The sequence below is a fragment of the Micrasema longulum genome, unplaced genomic scaffold (assembly GCF_059751315.1).
Source record: "Micrasema longulum isolate JH-2025_06_02 unplaced genomic scaffold, ASM5975131v1 h1tg001169l, whole genome shotgun sequence".
Lineage (NCBI taxonomy): Eukaryota > Metazoa > Arthropoda > Insecta > Trichoptera > Brachycentridae > Micrasema > Micrasema longulum.
In genome coordinates, this window is record NW_028278356.1 from 125,288 (window position 1) to 140,397 (window position 15,110).

General features: G+C 33.4%; 1 protein-coding gene across 4 annotated transcripts in view; it reads left to right on the forward strand.

Moving 5' to 3' along the window:
• kcc (solute carrier family 12 member kcc) overlaps positions 1-15,110 on the forward strand; it is a 53,451-nt gene that overhangs the window by 14,143 nt on the left and 24,198 nt on the right. For all 4 annotated transcript variants that reach the window (XM_088233974.1, XM_088233976.1, XM_088233975.1 and 1 more), the window contains exons 2-4: positions 7,802-7,875; positions 14,535-14,786; positions 14,882-15,067. In XM_088233974.1, the coding sequence (XP_088090100.1) occupies positions 7,802-7,875; positions 14,535-14,786; positions 14,882-15,067 (512 nt within the window). The remainder of the gene's footprint in view (positions 1-7,801; positions 7,876-14,534; positions 14,787-14,881; positions 15,068-15,110) is intronic.

A 15,110-nucleotide genomic window follows, 5' to 3' on the forward strand; every position in this document is an offset into this window, starting at 1 on the left:
TTTTTTAATTAATTTATTAATTAATTTATTAATTTATTTGTTTTTTTTTTTTTAATATTTTTTTTATTTATTAACGGACACTGTCCATGTGTACAATGTATAGTGTTTAAATGTTACAATTAAATAATAGTTTAAAAAAAATAAAAAAAGAAAAGAAGCATTGACAAACATAAGGGACATCGAGACAAGATCTGAACTATTTATTTAGTGCTCGTTTAAATCGTTGTAAACTTAAACCAAAAAAGTTTAGATCTTGTCTTGAGTTAACAATACGACAAAGACGGGTCATTGAAGAATTAAGGCCATAGTTTGTTCTATGCTGATCGATGAACAGTCCTTCATTGTTTCTCAATCTACGAGTCGAAATATTGAATTTTACTTGTCCCAGTAATGATGGAACATCGATTATACCATTTAGTATGCCGAACATATATATGGAGTCGATATTAGTTCTACGTTTTTGTAGACTAAAAATATTTAACATCGACTCTATTTCAGCATAAGAATAATTACCTCTCTCTAGTCCAAGCATCCACGCTATTTTTCGAAGCAAGCGATGTTGGACTGATTCAATGTGATTTATGCGATTGACATAGAATGGAGACCAGACCACGGAGGTATATTCTAGAAGAGGGCGAACAGTTGAGCAATAAAGAGTTTTGATTGTACGGACATAAGTAAAATCAGAGGATATTCTGTTAATGAAGCCAAGTAATTTCAGTGATTTATTTACTGTATTATCTATATGCTCGTTGTATGTCAGTTTAAAGTCCAAAACAACTCATAAATCTCTGATGGACTTAACTACATAAATTTTGGAGTTTTCTAATAGGTACTCGAAGGAAATCAGTTGTTTTGTTCTATAAAATGACATTATTTTTCATTTTCTATTAATATTAGGGTAAATTATTAGAACGCATATATTTCTTTAAAAAAACGGAAAATAAATACGTTCCAGGACTGCGTATTTTGCGAGTGCGCCCTCGGCCATAACCCAAAGTACCAATTACTATTACTTAAAATCTTATTATTGTCAAACAATGGGAAAAACTTTGTAAACTAATGAAATCGTTCATCGAATGGTAAATACATCACCACAAATACATACTTACATATTTATAGGAGGATACCTCATCGGAATAGAAGCCGAGAATTAAGATTTTGTAAGGGATAATATTGTCAAAGTGGTAGTTAATGTTAATTTATTTAAAGTAAACTGTAATATTGTCATTGGATGGATAAAAAAAATATAAATATCTAAGTAAGATAATATCAAGACAAAACTCTGAAAACCCTCGGACCACAATGTTGTATCGACTCCAATTGGAAGATATTTTTTATATACGTTTGAATTTGATATAATTTGGAATAAAATTTCAGTTTTTTTTTGTTTACAACAAAAAACTTTTTGTTTGTCGCCGTAGGCGGGAGCGGAGATTAAACGAGGCTACAAGAGGGCTGTAGGGTGGATAGTGTGGACTGCATGTCGGTTAGGGTGCTATGTTTAGGACAATTTTCCTTCAGGAGACTTCTTCCAACATTGTCCACGTGAACTAGAGCAGTATTGAGATACATAGGAATTAGGCGTTCTTAGCCCACTATTTTTAACTTTTCCCCCGTTTTTTTATATCTAAACCTTATAATAAGCGAGTACTTAATTTACATTTGCACCCATACTTACATTAACACGAATGAATATAAAAAAATAAGGTTTACTCGAAAATGTCGATGTCGAGGGCGTTTTCAAATATATAGTTGTAAATAAAAGTCTAAGAAAACGGAAAGTAATTGTGATTGAGAGGGGTTTTAAAAAAACACTGGTACCACCACGAGAATTAATATTCGGAGATGAAGAAGAAGACTTAGAAAACAAAAAGAAAATAATATATCCAGTAATGTACGGTGTAGCAGTTACATCTTTCCTGATGCTGCTGTAAAAAACCAACAAAAAGTTATATCGACATTATACGACCCATACCCAGATGAACATGAAAAGTCGCCAATTAATATTTCATACAATCTTTCTCATACAATTCAAAACCTGAAGCGTACAAATGTTAGTGTGCATTTGGTTGCAACAAATAGACATTTAAATGTAGCAAAACTAAACATAGAAATAAAAAAAACAAATTAATCTATTTGAGCATGCTAAATTGATTGTTGCAATATTTCATGACCTAATGAATTCATATATAATCAACGATACTTGTAAAATAGAAATATACAAAATATAATAAAATAAGAAAATATATTAAATGCTTTTACAGATGCCGATCATATTTTCGTAAGAAAAAAATCCGCTGTATCAAAAAACTTGGAAAGAGAACCAGATCAGATCCTTAACTAACTAGTTATATAATTAATAATATTAAAAATTATAAAATTCCTAATATTCATATTCGTCGTCAAAAACCCAAAACAGGTTAATTAAAAGCACTGATAATTAATGAATTTGAAGACCCAGATATTATAATTCTAACTGAAACCAGGCTCACTAATAGGGAAGCAGAATTATATGATAAAAATAATTATAATGTAAAAAACTTCTGCCGGGAAGGTAGAGAAGGGAGAGAAGCTATGAAAAAATAAAAACTTAGATTATGAAGAAAAAAATTGAAAATAATAAAGATATGTCCAAAAATCATTCTAATAAATCACACAAAGCAGAAAAAAAATTTTTGTGCTATCCACAGACAACCAAATAAAACCGAAGTCCAGAGCGTTATAAATTATTTAGAAACACGAATACTTGCATAAATAGAAATAAAGAAAAAACAATAAAAGTAGGGGAGTTCAAATAAAAATGTACCAGAAAAAGACAATGTACTAACTAATTAATACGCGAATTGCCTAGTATCTAATAACTATTCAATTCCTTATGAAAATTCATCTGAAAAATATACCATATGGAAGCATAGCACGGTGGTCCCGCGTCCATAGAGGGGCGATCATAGCCTTTTGCTGTTGTAATAAACATTCAAAGCATATGCAACTGTATTTTTAAAAATACCTTTTCATAAGAATGACTAATTCAGGAAAAAAAAAAAATCTCATTTTTAGTGAAATATAGTTTATTGGTTAAATAAAATAGGAAAAAAATATAAAACAATGATGCTTAGTATAAACACATCAAAACCTTATAATTTATTTACATCGGTTTATTTAGTAGGTACACAAAAATTACATTTCGACACAAAAATACATAAGTACAAATATAAAACTAAACGTACAAAAAAGTAACGGTTTATTAAAAATCTAGCATGGGTGTAGTAGTTTTAAATAAATACAAATTTCAGCACATAATATTTACAAAAATCTATATTTTCAAAAAAACTTATTAAAGACTATTAGTCAAAAAAAATAAACACAAAACAATTCTAATAATTGACAATGTAGACTTCTTCTTACGAGGCAAATTCCTAAGGCTTGAAATTAAGGGATCTGAAGTAAGAAGAAGACTATGTAAGAGATCGGTATTAGATAAAGTGCGTGACATTTTTCGCGCCTATAAAGCTTAATATTTTTTTGCCTGATTCCGCTGCTTCCTCAGATAACTCTCCAATAGACAATAACGCATGCTCAATCACCTCAGACCCATGAAAAAATATTTTATGGACAAAAGATGGCAAGTATTACCATGGATATTCCTGAACAAGTTGTTGATCAGTTGAGAGATACTACTTCGTCAGTACTGACTTGTGAAAAAGATGTATTAGATTGATCGGGGTAATTTAATAAAGTTTTTACGGCAGAATCGTCTACCTTTGAGATAAAGTTGCTAACCTTCTACGTTTTGATCGTTCGCCAAGTCAGCAAAATTCTTCCTGTGTCCATTTGAAAACGGCATCTCTTGTAGCTGCTCCTGGAATCCCTCTGTACGTTGCGTGGATCCCAAAAAGTCGCATTCTTCTGTCACATTCAATCAATCAGAATATTTACCGACCATTTTTGGTTTTGAACGGGCACATTGCATCCAATACTTCGATTTTTTTTTGCAAATGTAATCAATACGATTTTTCAAGTTATTTGTGTCGATATTTTTGACATCGGGTAATTGTTCAGACAACATATGTAAAGTATGGCGTTTCTTTTTCACATTACTTCCATTTTTAGCTAGCCAAATGTCAAACAAGGGATCCGCGTAAATAAACACACTTGTAAAACGATCCTAAAAAAAGAAATAACAAAAAATCAAGCATATATTTTTTCCTATTTTTTTTTATGCGTGTGCAATGTACGGAGTGTATGGCTCATACTAAACCCCGGAGCAGAGTTGTGCAAATAAAAATGTATATTTTAAAAATAAAATATTCTTATGAACATTATGTAGTAATAAGATGCGGGAGCGGGGCAAAATAGTTAAAAGTTTATGGAAACAAAATGCATTATGTAGCAGAGACACTGTTCAACAACAACTATTCATTTACGCTTCAAAGTATATAAACATTATCAAATATACCTTCAACTTGAATTTCCATCACAAAAAAAACACACATCAAATCTTAAGAAATATATAACTGTTAACAGGGTGACTAATAAGCGCACTGATTACAGTAATTAGCACTTTCTTAGATGAACTCACTTTCGATGCCGAAATACAAATGAATCCTTTAGGAATCCTAGATAGTTTTTATACTTTCGGTAAATTTGGCTATTAGTCACTTATTACCTGCAGTGACACATCATAATTCGGACATCAATATTGGAGGGCTGTGACCTACGGGGAGACCACCGTGCATAGGCGGGAAAATACGATCATTGATCACGTATTAAAAAATATTATACTATAAAAGCTAAATATACCATAGGCTACAAATACACTCCACTCATTGATTACAGAGCACTCTATCTAAATATACCTGCTTAAAGACAAAAAAATATCTAAACGAAAATACATCTTAGAAATAACAGATTACGTCAAATAAAAAAATTTCTTGCGGCAAAAATACAAGAAATTAATAGTTTTTAACAGTCACAAGATATTATCTTAAGCAAAATAACACAAAACCAAAGTTAGAAATTGCACAATGTTAACAAAAGAGGGTTGGCTAACTAAAAATATAAAGCAGGTATATAAACAAATGATCAAAGAAATAATCGTCATCTTCAAAAGATTCAAAACAATTTAAGAAATGAAATCAAAAAAACAAAATTACCAAAATTGCATGAACTCAGCAGAAGGCAGCAGCAATAAACTTTGGAAAATTATAAGAAATATCAAATCAGGAACCAAATTACATTCAATTCATATAAAAGAAATAAGACTGAAAGATGGGATTTTAACAAGTGATCTAGAAGAAATGGCAAATATCATTAATAAATATTACACCAACGTAGAGGAAAACCTTGCCAGTAAATTAAATGGATCATGTCTAAACATGTCAGAAAGAAAAGAAGAAAAATAAATATTACCCTTTTTCTGGGCCAACAACGACAAAAGAAATATATAAAATAATTTATATTATTTAAAAGAGGCAACACTAGGATATGATAAAATCAAACCTTCACTGACAAAATATCTGAAATATATATTGAGCTCGGTCATATTAACATTAATTAACATTCTTGTAAAGTTAGGAATCTACTCGAAAGAATTAAAAACTGCAAGAATAACTCCTATATAAAGGTGGAGATCGAACGGAACCTAGTAACTAAAAGCCTACATCAAATAAAACTGTATTCAATAAAATCTTCGAAAAATATAAACATAAACGATTTATGGATCATCATTAAAAAGTCTTGGTATAATATCGTTGCTCTCGTTCAATCCTTGAACCAGTGAAAATAGCATAAAAATGGATCATGAAGATCATTCTCAAAAAACTTTTGAGGTATCCAACGGAAGATCTATTCGCTGAGTTAAAGATATTGAATGTAAGACAATTGTTTGTGAGATGCCTACTACTTAAATTTTATGATAAATTAAGTGAGGTCAAAAGAACCCAACAAAATATAAACACTCGTTCAGCATCACAAATTAACTGTATTGTCCCATTTGTATGAACCGCCTTCGGCAAAAAGCAATATAATTGCTCCAAAAATATTTAATGATTTATTGCCAAATATAAAAGACTCAAAATTTAAAATAAAAATAACTGCACATATAAATAGTGTAGCGAGAGATTTTTTTGATATTTATATAATATAATTAATACACACATTATTTATATTTTTATGTATTCATTGCTTTATACTATTTTTTATTATTTATTGTACTATATTATTTATGTTTAAGTAACATGTATTCTTGGCACATATATATATATTTTATATTTGTATAATAATGATTTTTAATTTCTTACATTTGATTAGCTAGGCATTTATAATTCAGTAGTTTTTCTTTTTTATGTTATTGTTTTATTAGTATAGGACTACTTATGCTCTAAAGATAAAATTTTCCATCTTAGAACAGGCTGACCCATGTTAGATGGAGACTATCATAAACAGAGAACACTCCGTTTTCATTTTACATTAATTAGTTTTATATAGATTCCCTGTTATGAAGTAGGTAAACTAATTTTTTGCAATAAATTTTAAAAATAAATAAAATAATAAATAAACGAATATGCTTAACCAACATGGTTTTCGAGAAAAAAAAGGAACCGAAACCGCCCTAGTAAATTTAATTAATTAAATACAAACAAACGTGGATACTGGAATTCCAATCAAGAGAGTAATCTTGGATTTTAAAAAAGCCTTCAATACGGTACATGTTGAGACTATGATAAAAAAATTCCAAGACATTGGAGTTGAATTTCAAGAATGTAACTACTAAAATAAGACCTAACAGTGTTGACTAAATGGACCAACATAAACTTAGTTCCACATAATGAAGAAAAATGTTGTATGATCCCTACTGAATCTAGAAAAACATTACAAAAAATAGATGCTTACATAAATTATAAACGACTAACTGAAATTGACCATGTTAGGACTAACAATAGACAGACAATTGACATGGTAAATTCATATCAACAATTTAATTAGCGAAGTAGTGACATTATCGAGTTAAATTAAAAACTTCTAATGTATGAAGCCTATGTAAAAACTAAAATATGTTATATGCAACTACTATGGAGAACAGAAAATCAAAATGATATTAACAGACTATTTTATTTTGCTGTCTTTGGGACAGCAAAATAAAATATTAAAGTTAGTATAAAATAATATCTCTTTCCCTTATCTAACAGCAACTGAAGAACTTTTTAAACAAACCAATCAATTATTAAATATAACTTAACTCTTTCAACTAGAATCCTTAAAATTTATTCACTAATTAGCCACTGATATAATTGTAGACAATTTATTTTTTTGTCCTAGCTTTAATTTCCTTTATTTGTATTTTATTTCAATTGTGCCTTTTTGTATTATAAAGATTTGTTTTTGCCATTTTTGAATGAACTAAGCACGTTAGTAAATAAATATACAACTTTCTAAAAAGAGACAAAATAAGTCAAGGCTGATCAATCAGGGACTAAAATTTTACAATAAACAACTAGACAACCTTTACAAAAGATGTTTAAAATATTATGATTAATAGAATATAAATTTAAAAAAGAAAGAAATATTTTGTTAAATGTATTTAATTCGCAAGGGTTTATAAATAAAAAAAAATATTTTTTTAAAAAAACCTTGGGCCCCAATCAGGAGCCCACAGTATTACCACGGGACCTCGACCTGATTAGAGAGTAGAAATTTCTTCCATTGCAAAGTATTAGTTTACTTTAAAGGCGTAGAAGTTGATATTGCCACCTGTAGATATTAAAAATGTAATGATTACAAATATATTGTGTTATTGCAGATGGAGGAGAAGACGGGATGGGAAATGACAAGGACAAGATGTCGGGGTACGAGACCAACTTATACCTGTACTCGGTAAGCTCATATTATCTTCATCTTAAAATCTCATTCACAATACGCGGTACGTAGTCACTAACTCTTGTCTTCTGAAGTACAGATGCATATCTGCATATCGTGAGCAAGTAATGGCACGAAGGTGTTGCCTAGAATTAAACCACGCATGCAAGCGGGACTATTGGCAAACTCCACCGACAAACCATAAAAATTGGCTTGGTGATTGTTTAATACAATATTACGTATTGAATTTTGGAATATGTTTGTTTTAATAAATAAATAATACAATTAAAAAGTGTGCGAACCAGTACTGCCCTACACACGGGTGATGTTTTTTTTAAATAATACAAAATTCTAAATATTTTTTATTGCCAGTAAATGTTTAAAATGAACTTTTTAAGAAAATGGGGGTAATTTCAGGGAATTTAAAAAATATGCTTTCTCGTACATACGCTCCTGCTGCAGATAAAAAGATGAAATCGTAGAAAAGTTCTATCAGCAGATATCTGAAATGTCAAAACTCACCAAAGAACATATTAACATAATTATGGGTGATTTTAACGCTGAAATAGGAAAAAGAGCAAGTGGGAAATATATTAGGGATTTCGGTTTAGGAATCCGTAATGACAGAGGGGACCGACTTGTAGAATATTGTCAAGAAAATGAGTTGGTTGTACTTAATACTATGTTTAAATTGCCACCTAAAAGACTTTACACGTGGGCATCCTCTCTCGATGGTACAAACAATAATATAGTCAGAAACCAAATAGACTATTTGATGATAAACGAAAGATTCAAGAAAAGTGGGGAGGCAGTACAAACATATCCTGGTATAGATGTGACATCAGATCATAATCCAGTAGTCGCGAAAATTATTGTTAGACTTTAGAATATCAAAAAGAAGACAAATAAAGTGAATACTGATATTAACTAACTAACTAACTAACTAACCATCACGCCATTTCCCCGGAGGGGTAGGCAGAGAGGATAGAACGCCACACCACTCTGTCCTGGCACACTTCCTTTGCTTCCTTCACATTCATACATCTTCTCATGCACGCACGTCGATTATTCCGACTTTTCACATGACTACTTTCAAGAATTTGTTGTACTTGATCATGCCATATCTTTCTCGGCCTTCCTCGACTTCTACAACCAGACACATTCGCATCATAAATCTTTTTAGCCGTTCTTTCATCATTCATTCGCTCCACATGACCGAACCATCGCAAAAGACCTTTCTTAATTTTGTCGATAATGCTTAACTCAGCCTTGCATTCTGCTCTAATTTCGACATTAGGGCACCTATCATACATTGTTTTTCCGCACATTCGCCTGAGGGATCGCATTTCAACAGCATTCAGTCTACTTTCGTCCCTTTTTTTCCAACTCCATGCTTCGCTTCCATACATTAGGGTTGGTACCAGAACTCCATTATGAACTGCTAATTTAGCCTCTTGCGATAGACACTTATTTGCTACGACAGACTTTAAGGCACCATTAACTCTGTTACCGGCACTAACCCTCCTTTCAATATCCTTGTCCATATTTCCATCTCTAGTAAACATACTACCCAGATATACAAATTCTTCGACCTGTTTCAAACTATCTCCATTTACTACAATCTTACATTCAGTCATAGTTACATTTCTTTCAAAGACCATGACGTTCGACTTTTGCACATTCATTAGCAAATCACTCTCCTTGCACACTTCGTAAACCTTTGTAACCAAGGATTGCAGTTCCTCTTCGCTGTCAGCTAGGAGGACTGCGTCATCGGCGTACAGAATGCAACTGACAGTTAGATTACTCATTTTCGCTCCCACATCCATACTTTTCAATTCTTTCATACATTTATCCATGTATATGTTGAATAACCACGGTGACATTACACATCCCTGTTTGACTCCTTTAGGGATGTCAAACCAGGAAGTTAATGACCCATTTACCCTTACACGCGCTACACTATCTTTGTACAAAGAAGCTATAGCGCGGACAAGGTTGTCACTCACTCCATACTCCGATAGAACCATCCATAATTTTTTCCTATCAACTCGATCAAATGCTTTTTTGCAAATCAACAAAAGCGCAAAAAAGCTTCTGGTTTTTCGCCAAAAACTTTTCTGTCATATTGCGTAATGCAAATATTTGATCCATACATCCTCTACCATTCATAAATCCACTCTGTACATCCCATACTTTCTCCTTGGTCACGTTTCTTACTCTTTCTATCAGTATTCTTCCATACATTTTGCCGACAGCGCTCAGAAGACTGATAGCTCTGTAATTCCCACACTCCACCTTAGAACCCTTTCCCTTGTATAACGGCATAACAACTGCCCTCCTCCAATCAGGTGGAGTCCTTTCCTCCTTGAGACACAATTTAAAAAGTTTATGTAGCCATGTGAGAATTAATTTGCCACCCGACTTAATAAACTCTGCTGCAATACAGTCATACCCTTGCGCTTTACCATTCCGCATACATTTGACAACACTGATATTAGGGGACGGAAAAATCCGTACATATGCAACAAAGTTAAAAAATAACTGCAAAAAGGTTTTGAACAACTGAATTTCAACTTTGATAAAATAAAGAAACCTGATGTCAAAGTAAGTAAAATACTAACTAACAATAAAAAGACAAATTGAAAATGAGAGAAAAATATGGATGACAGATGCCATACTACAGCTGATGGAAGAACGTAGAAGCAGGAAAAATAAAGATGAAAATGTGAATAATGAAAAATACTACCAGGTTTAAAAGATCTGAGAAGCTAAAGAAAACTAGATGATAGAAAAGTGCTAACAAATTGAAAATTTGCGACAAAAACATGACGCATTTAATCTGCACAAAAATATCAATGCCCGGTAAGTTAATAACAACTCGTTGAAAATGCCCCCCGAAATTGAAATATCTTCATAAAAATATAATATATACATAATACATATAGTGTAATACATTATGTAGATCACTAATTGACAAATACTTGTCGATAATCCTGAGTCGTTTAAAGGCTTTTACACACATTAAGAGGATATTTTAAATATATCAATATTTAGGATTTTAAATATTTTAATGATTTATTTTTTTCCCGTGTAATTTTTTTTTCTTTCCGAAGTATTTTTGCTGTGTTATACGGTTTTTAAATACATATGCATAAATTCAGAATTTCATTAAATGGATAAGTATTTTTTTACACATAAATTTTATACACCTTTGTACGAGGTCGTTTGGCGGAAAGCTAGCTAGCTAGAAAGCGGAAATTAGATAGATGACGTCACATGACAACGAATTTTATATTGGTTTCGATATCTGCCATCCAACACATGACGAAATTTTACCCAAAAGGGACAATTGGTTGGTTTTTTTTACGGCCGTCTCAAGCAAGCAACTTGTGTGTAGAGTGAAAAATTTAAAAAGTCGAATATCGTTCAATGATTAAGTTCCCTCACAAAAAAGTGAAAAGCTTTGCTGAAATCGAAGCCGAACTGAATGCTATTTATGGCAAGTTTGTACTGTAGCTGACAACAGTTCAATTTTGGAAAGCTGAATTTGTTCGTGGTCGTACGAGTGTTTTTGATTGTGATCACTCAAGGCCCTCAAATATCGTAATTACACCAGAAATCGTCATTTTTTTTTATTGATTTATGGTAAACCGTCGATTCAAGGTAAGCGGACAGATACTGAAAACATGTGAAAAAGCTTGAAAGGTAACAAAAATGAAAGTACATAAGCAGATAAACATAATAACATAGAACATAACCTGTAATACTAACAATATACTACATTTAGTAGTATCCATAGATTAGTACATATTTAGATGGACAGAAATGGCAGAGCATGAGACTTTCTCAGAGAGTGAATTATTTTACTTTGAAATGATTGATAGAATAACCTTATCTGCGTTTTTCGTGGCGTAGGGGGGCTATCTACTAATTAAAAACCGAGTTTACTATACAAGAGACAATTTAATGCAATAATGGGCATTTGGTAAATTGACACGGACAAAATACGAGGCAAAACAAATATACAGAAAAGAGTTAGGTTAGTATGGTTTACATTGACGATGCTTTGCTCGTACAGCACAAGTTATGATTGACCGGAAACGGCTTACACCAGCCGGGGCTGCGATAACCAGGTAAATTATTCTACACAAGGCGTAATAAATATGGAAATGAACGAGGATCTTATCTGTAACGACGGATGCTGCGGCGCGGTGGAACATTAAGGAGGCCACCTGCTACATGCGACCTCGGCGGAGGTCGCACGCCACGTCACCGGACCTGGTCAGGGGTCCGTGCTCCGTGCATGGGCTGCCAATGGCTGGACGCACTCGAGGTCCAGTGGTCAGATATGAAGCCAGGTCAAGTGAGCTACTTGAGATTATTGGGAAGCGCGCGCTGTCAACCGCAAGCTAATGACGATGAAAGGTAGATACCACAGATTATATAGTACAAGTAGTAGATACAAAGCAATCTGTTTGTTCTGTGGTGGGGACAGCTCATGAGCGGGGGTTACCCAGTATATTAAGTTGTGATTGGTCGACGAGCTATGTTCTGATTGGATGACTTGTCTATGGTCAGTCATAGTTTCTTCAGGTTTAAAAATATAATAAGTATTTGTTTACTATTGAAAGTTGGGGCAGGAAGTATGTACTTTTGTTCACTGACAAGCTATCTGCGCGTTGGATGTCGCGTTTTCACACTATCGAACAAAAACACTCAAGTGAAACGGATTGGGAAAAGCTTTTGGCAAATATAAAACATGATCTGAATGATTTTTTTCGTCGATACGTCACTGTTGATGGAATATGGGTTCATCACTACACGCCGTAGACGAAGGAACTAAAAAAACAAAAATATGTTATACGCAACTATTATGGGGAGCAGGATATCAAAATGACATAAACAGACTACAAAGACAACAAAATAAAATATTAAAGTTAGTATATGACCTTCCCTATTTAACTGCAACTAGAGAACTTTTTAAACAAACTAAGCAATTAAATATAACTGAACTCTTTCAACTAGAATCATTAAAATTTATCCATAAATTAGCCACTAATGTAATTGTAGACGAAGAACTAAAACTAGTAAAAAATTGTAGTCAACATGGACATAATACGAGAATATCAGACAAATACCATATTATACAACTTTCTAAAACAAGACAAGGACAATCAAGACTAATGAACCAGGGACTGAAATTATACAATAAACTACCAGACAAAACTAAACAAAAGACTCAGACAAACTTTTCAAAAGATGTAAAAAATATTATTTTGAACAACAGAGTATAAATGAAAAATGTATATATTATTTTATGTAAAATGAATGTAATAATCCGTAAGGGTTTATAAATAAATTTTCAAATAAAAAATAAAAAAAACAATCCAAGCAGTGGAAAAAACTCAGCGAGGGCCCACCAAAGAAGGCAAAGACAACCGGTAAGGCTATGGCGACTGTTTTTTGGGATACAAAAAGGGCTACATTATTTTTATTGATTACTTAGAAGTAGTAAAATAATAATTAAAGATTATTACGCAGAATTGTTGGACCTTTTGAACGCCGAAAAAACGCCCTGGTTTGGCTCTCATAAGAGTTTTCTTCCATCATGACAACACACACGCTTACAGATCGACCGTCGTGCGGGCAAAATTGAACCAATTTGGCTTCAAAAAACTTCACACTATTTTGAAGAGCTCAAGCAAAAATACTTTTCGGAATGGACGAAGGAGTTGGAAAGTCGTCTTGAAAAGTGTGTTCAAAAACAAATTATTCAAACAACGAAAATATTGCGTTTTCTTACTTAGGTTAGCTTTCCGTCAAACGACTCTCGTATAACTACTATTCATACACGTAAAATCCATGTTACGTTTTACAAAAAAAAAAAAGAAAAATTAAAAAGAAAACAGAACAAAGAATAATTTCTGTGGCCTTACTATTTTAAACCTGGTATAAAATTATGCCTAAGCGTGGTGGTAGGAATTTTTACCAGTTTGCCTAGGCGTAACTTTAATGAGTATCTTTACTAATATTTCTTGATGGAACGGCATTTTCATTATTAGTTTTAAAATAATGTATTCAGTTTTATTCCACATTCATTTATAATTTCCATCAGACACTGAGTTTCAGGGGTCGGTCACGACAAATCCCGGTTACTGGTTAAAATTCGTCCTAACTCAGCACAAAACTTTGGTTCCATGGAGTATAATAAGCTGTATAATAAGCTGTAAGTAAATAAATAAACTAGTGAAAACTGTGTGCCTTGTTTCTATGTTCAAAATAAATCAAATTAAAAAAAAAACAAAATTAAAAGTAGAATAAAATACAGTATTTTCATAACCATTAATAATAAAGAGCTTCAGAGGCAACTGCAGACCTAATAAAATTATGTTGAAAGATTGCAAAACATGACAATATTATGTCATTTTTTAATAATTTTGATGGGCTCTAAAAAATCGGAGTTTTAAATTACGAGTACAAGCCAAATTCTAGAGTCAGTCGTGCATTGAACATTTGTTTATGAAGAACTTTTTTTTAGGGTAATCACACAAAATGCAAAAAAAAATAGTATATTGTATAACTCAATATGTCTTTAAAATTACTTTGTGTTTAGCCATCTTTCAACCGAAATTAACCTACTACCTACCTAACGCTAATAGCTTCTTATGGTACAGGAGGAGATGGAGGATCGGCCGCGGATCTCCACTCTGCTCAGCTCGCTGGCCAACTATTCCAACACCATTCCCGCCGCGGGGGACCCGGACAAGCCCGCGGCTCCCGCCTCTCGCATGGGCACGCTCATCGGCGTTTTCCTGCCCTGCATCCAGAACATCTTCGGGGTAATTCTCTTCATCCGCCTCACCTGGGTCGTGGGCACCGCCGGCGCCGTGTTCGGCTTCCTCATCGTGCTGACGTGCTGCTGCTCCGTGAGTAGTCCCGCCCGCCTCTGCCCCCTCCTGATCCCTCTCCCGACCCGCGCCACCGAACCTGTCTGACCGTCTGACCCGACCTGTCCTTGCAGACTATGCTGACGGCCATCTCCATGTCCGCCATTGCCACCAACGGCGTGGTGCCGGCCGGTGGCAGCTACTTCATGATCTCGCGCTCGCTCGGCCCGGAGTTCGGCGGAGCCGTGGGTATGCTGTTCTATACGGGGACGACGCTCGCGGCCGCCATGTACATTGTGGGAGCCGTAGAGATCGTGCTGGTGAGATGTTTCTCCGATATTTCACATATTATATTGGGTGCCA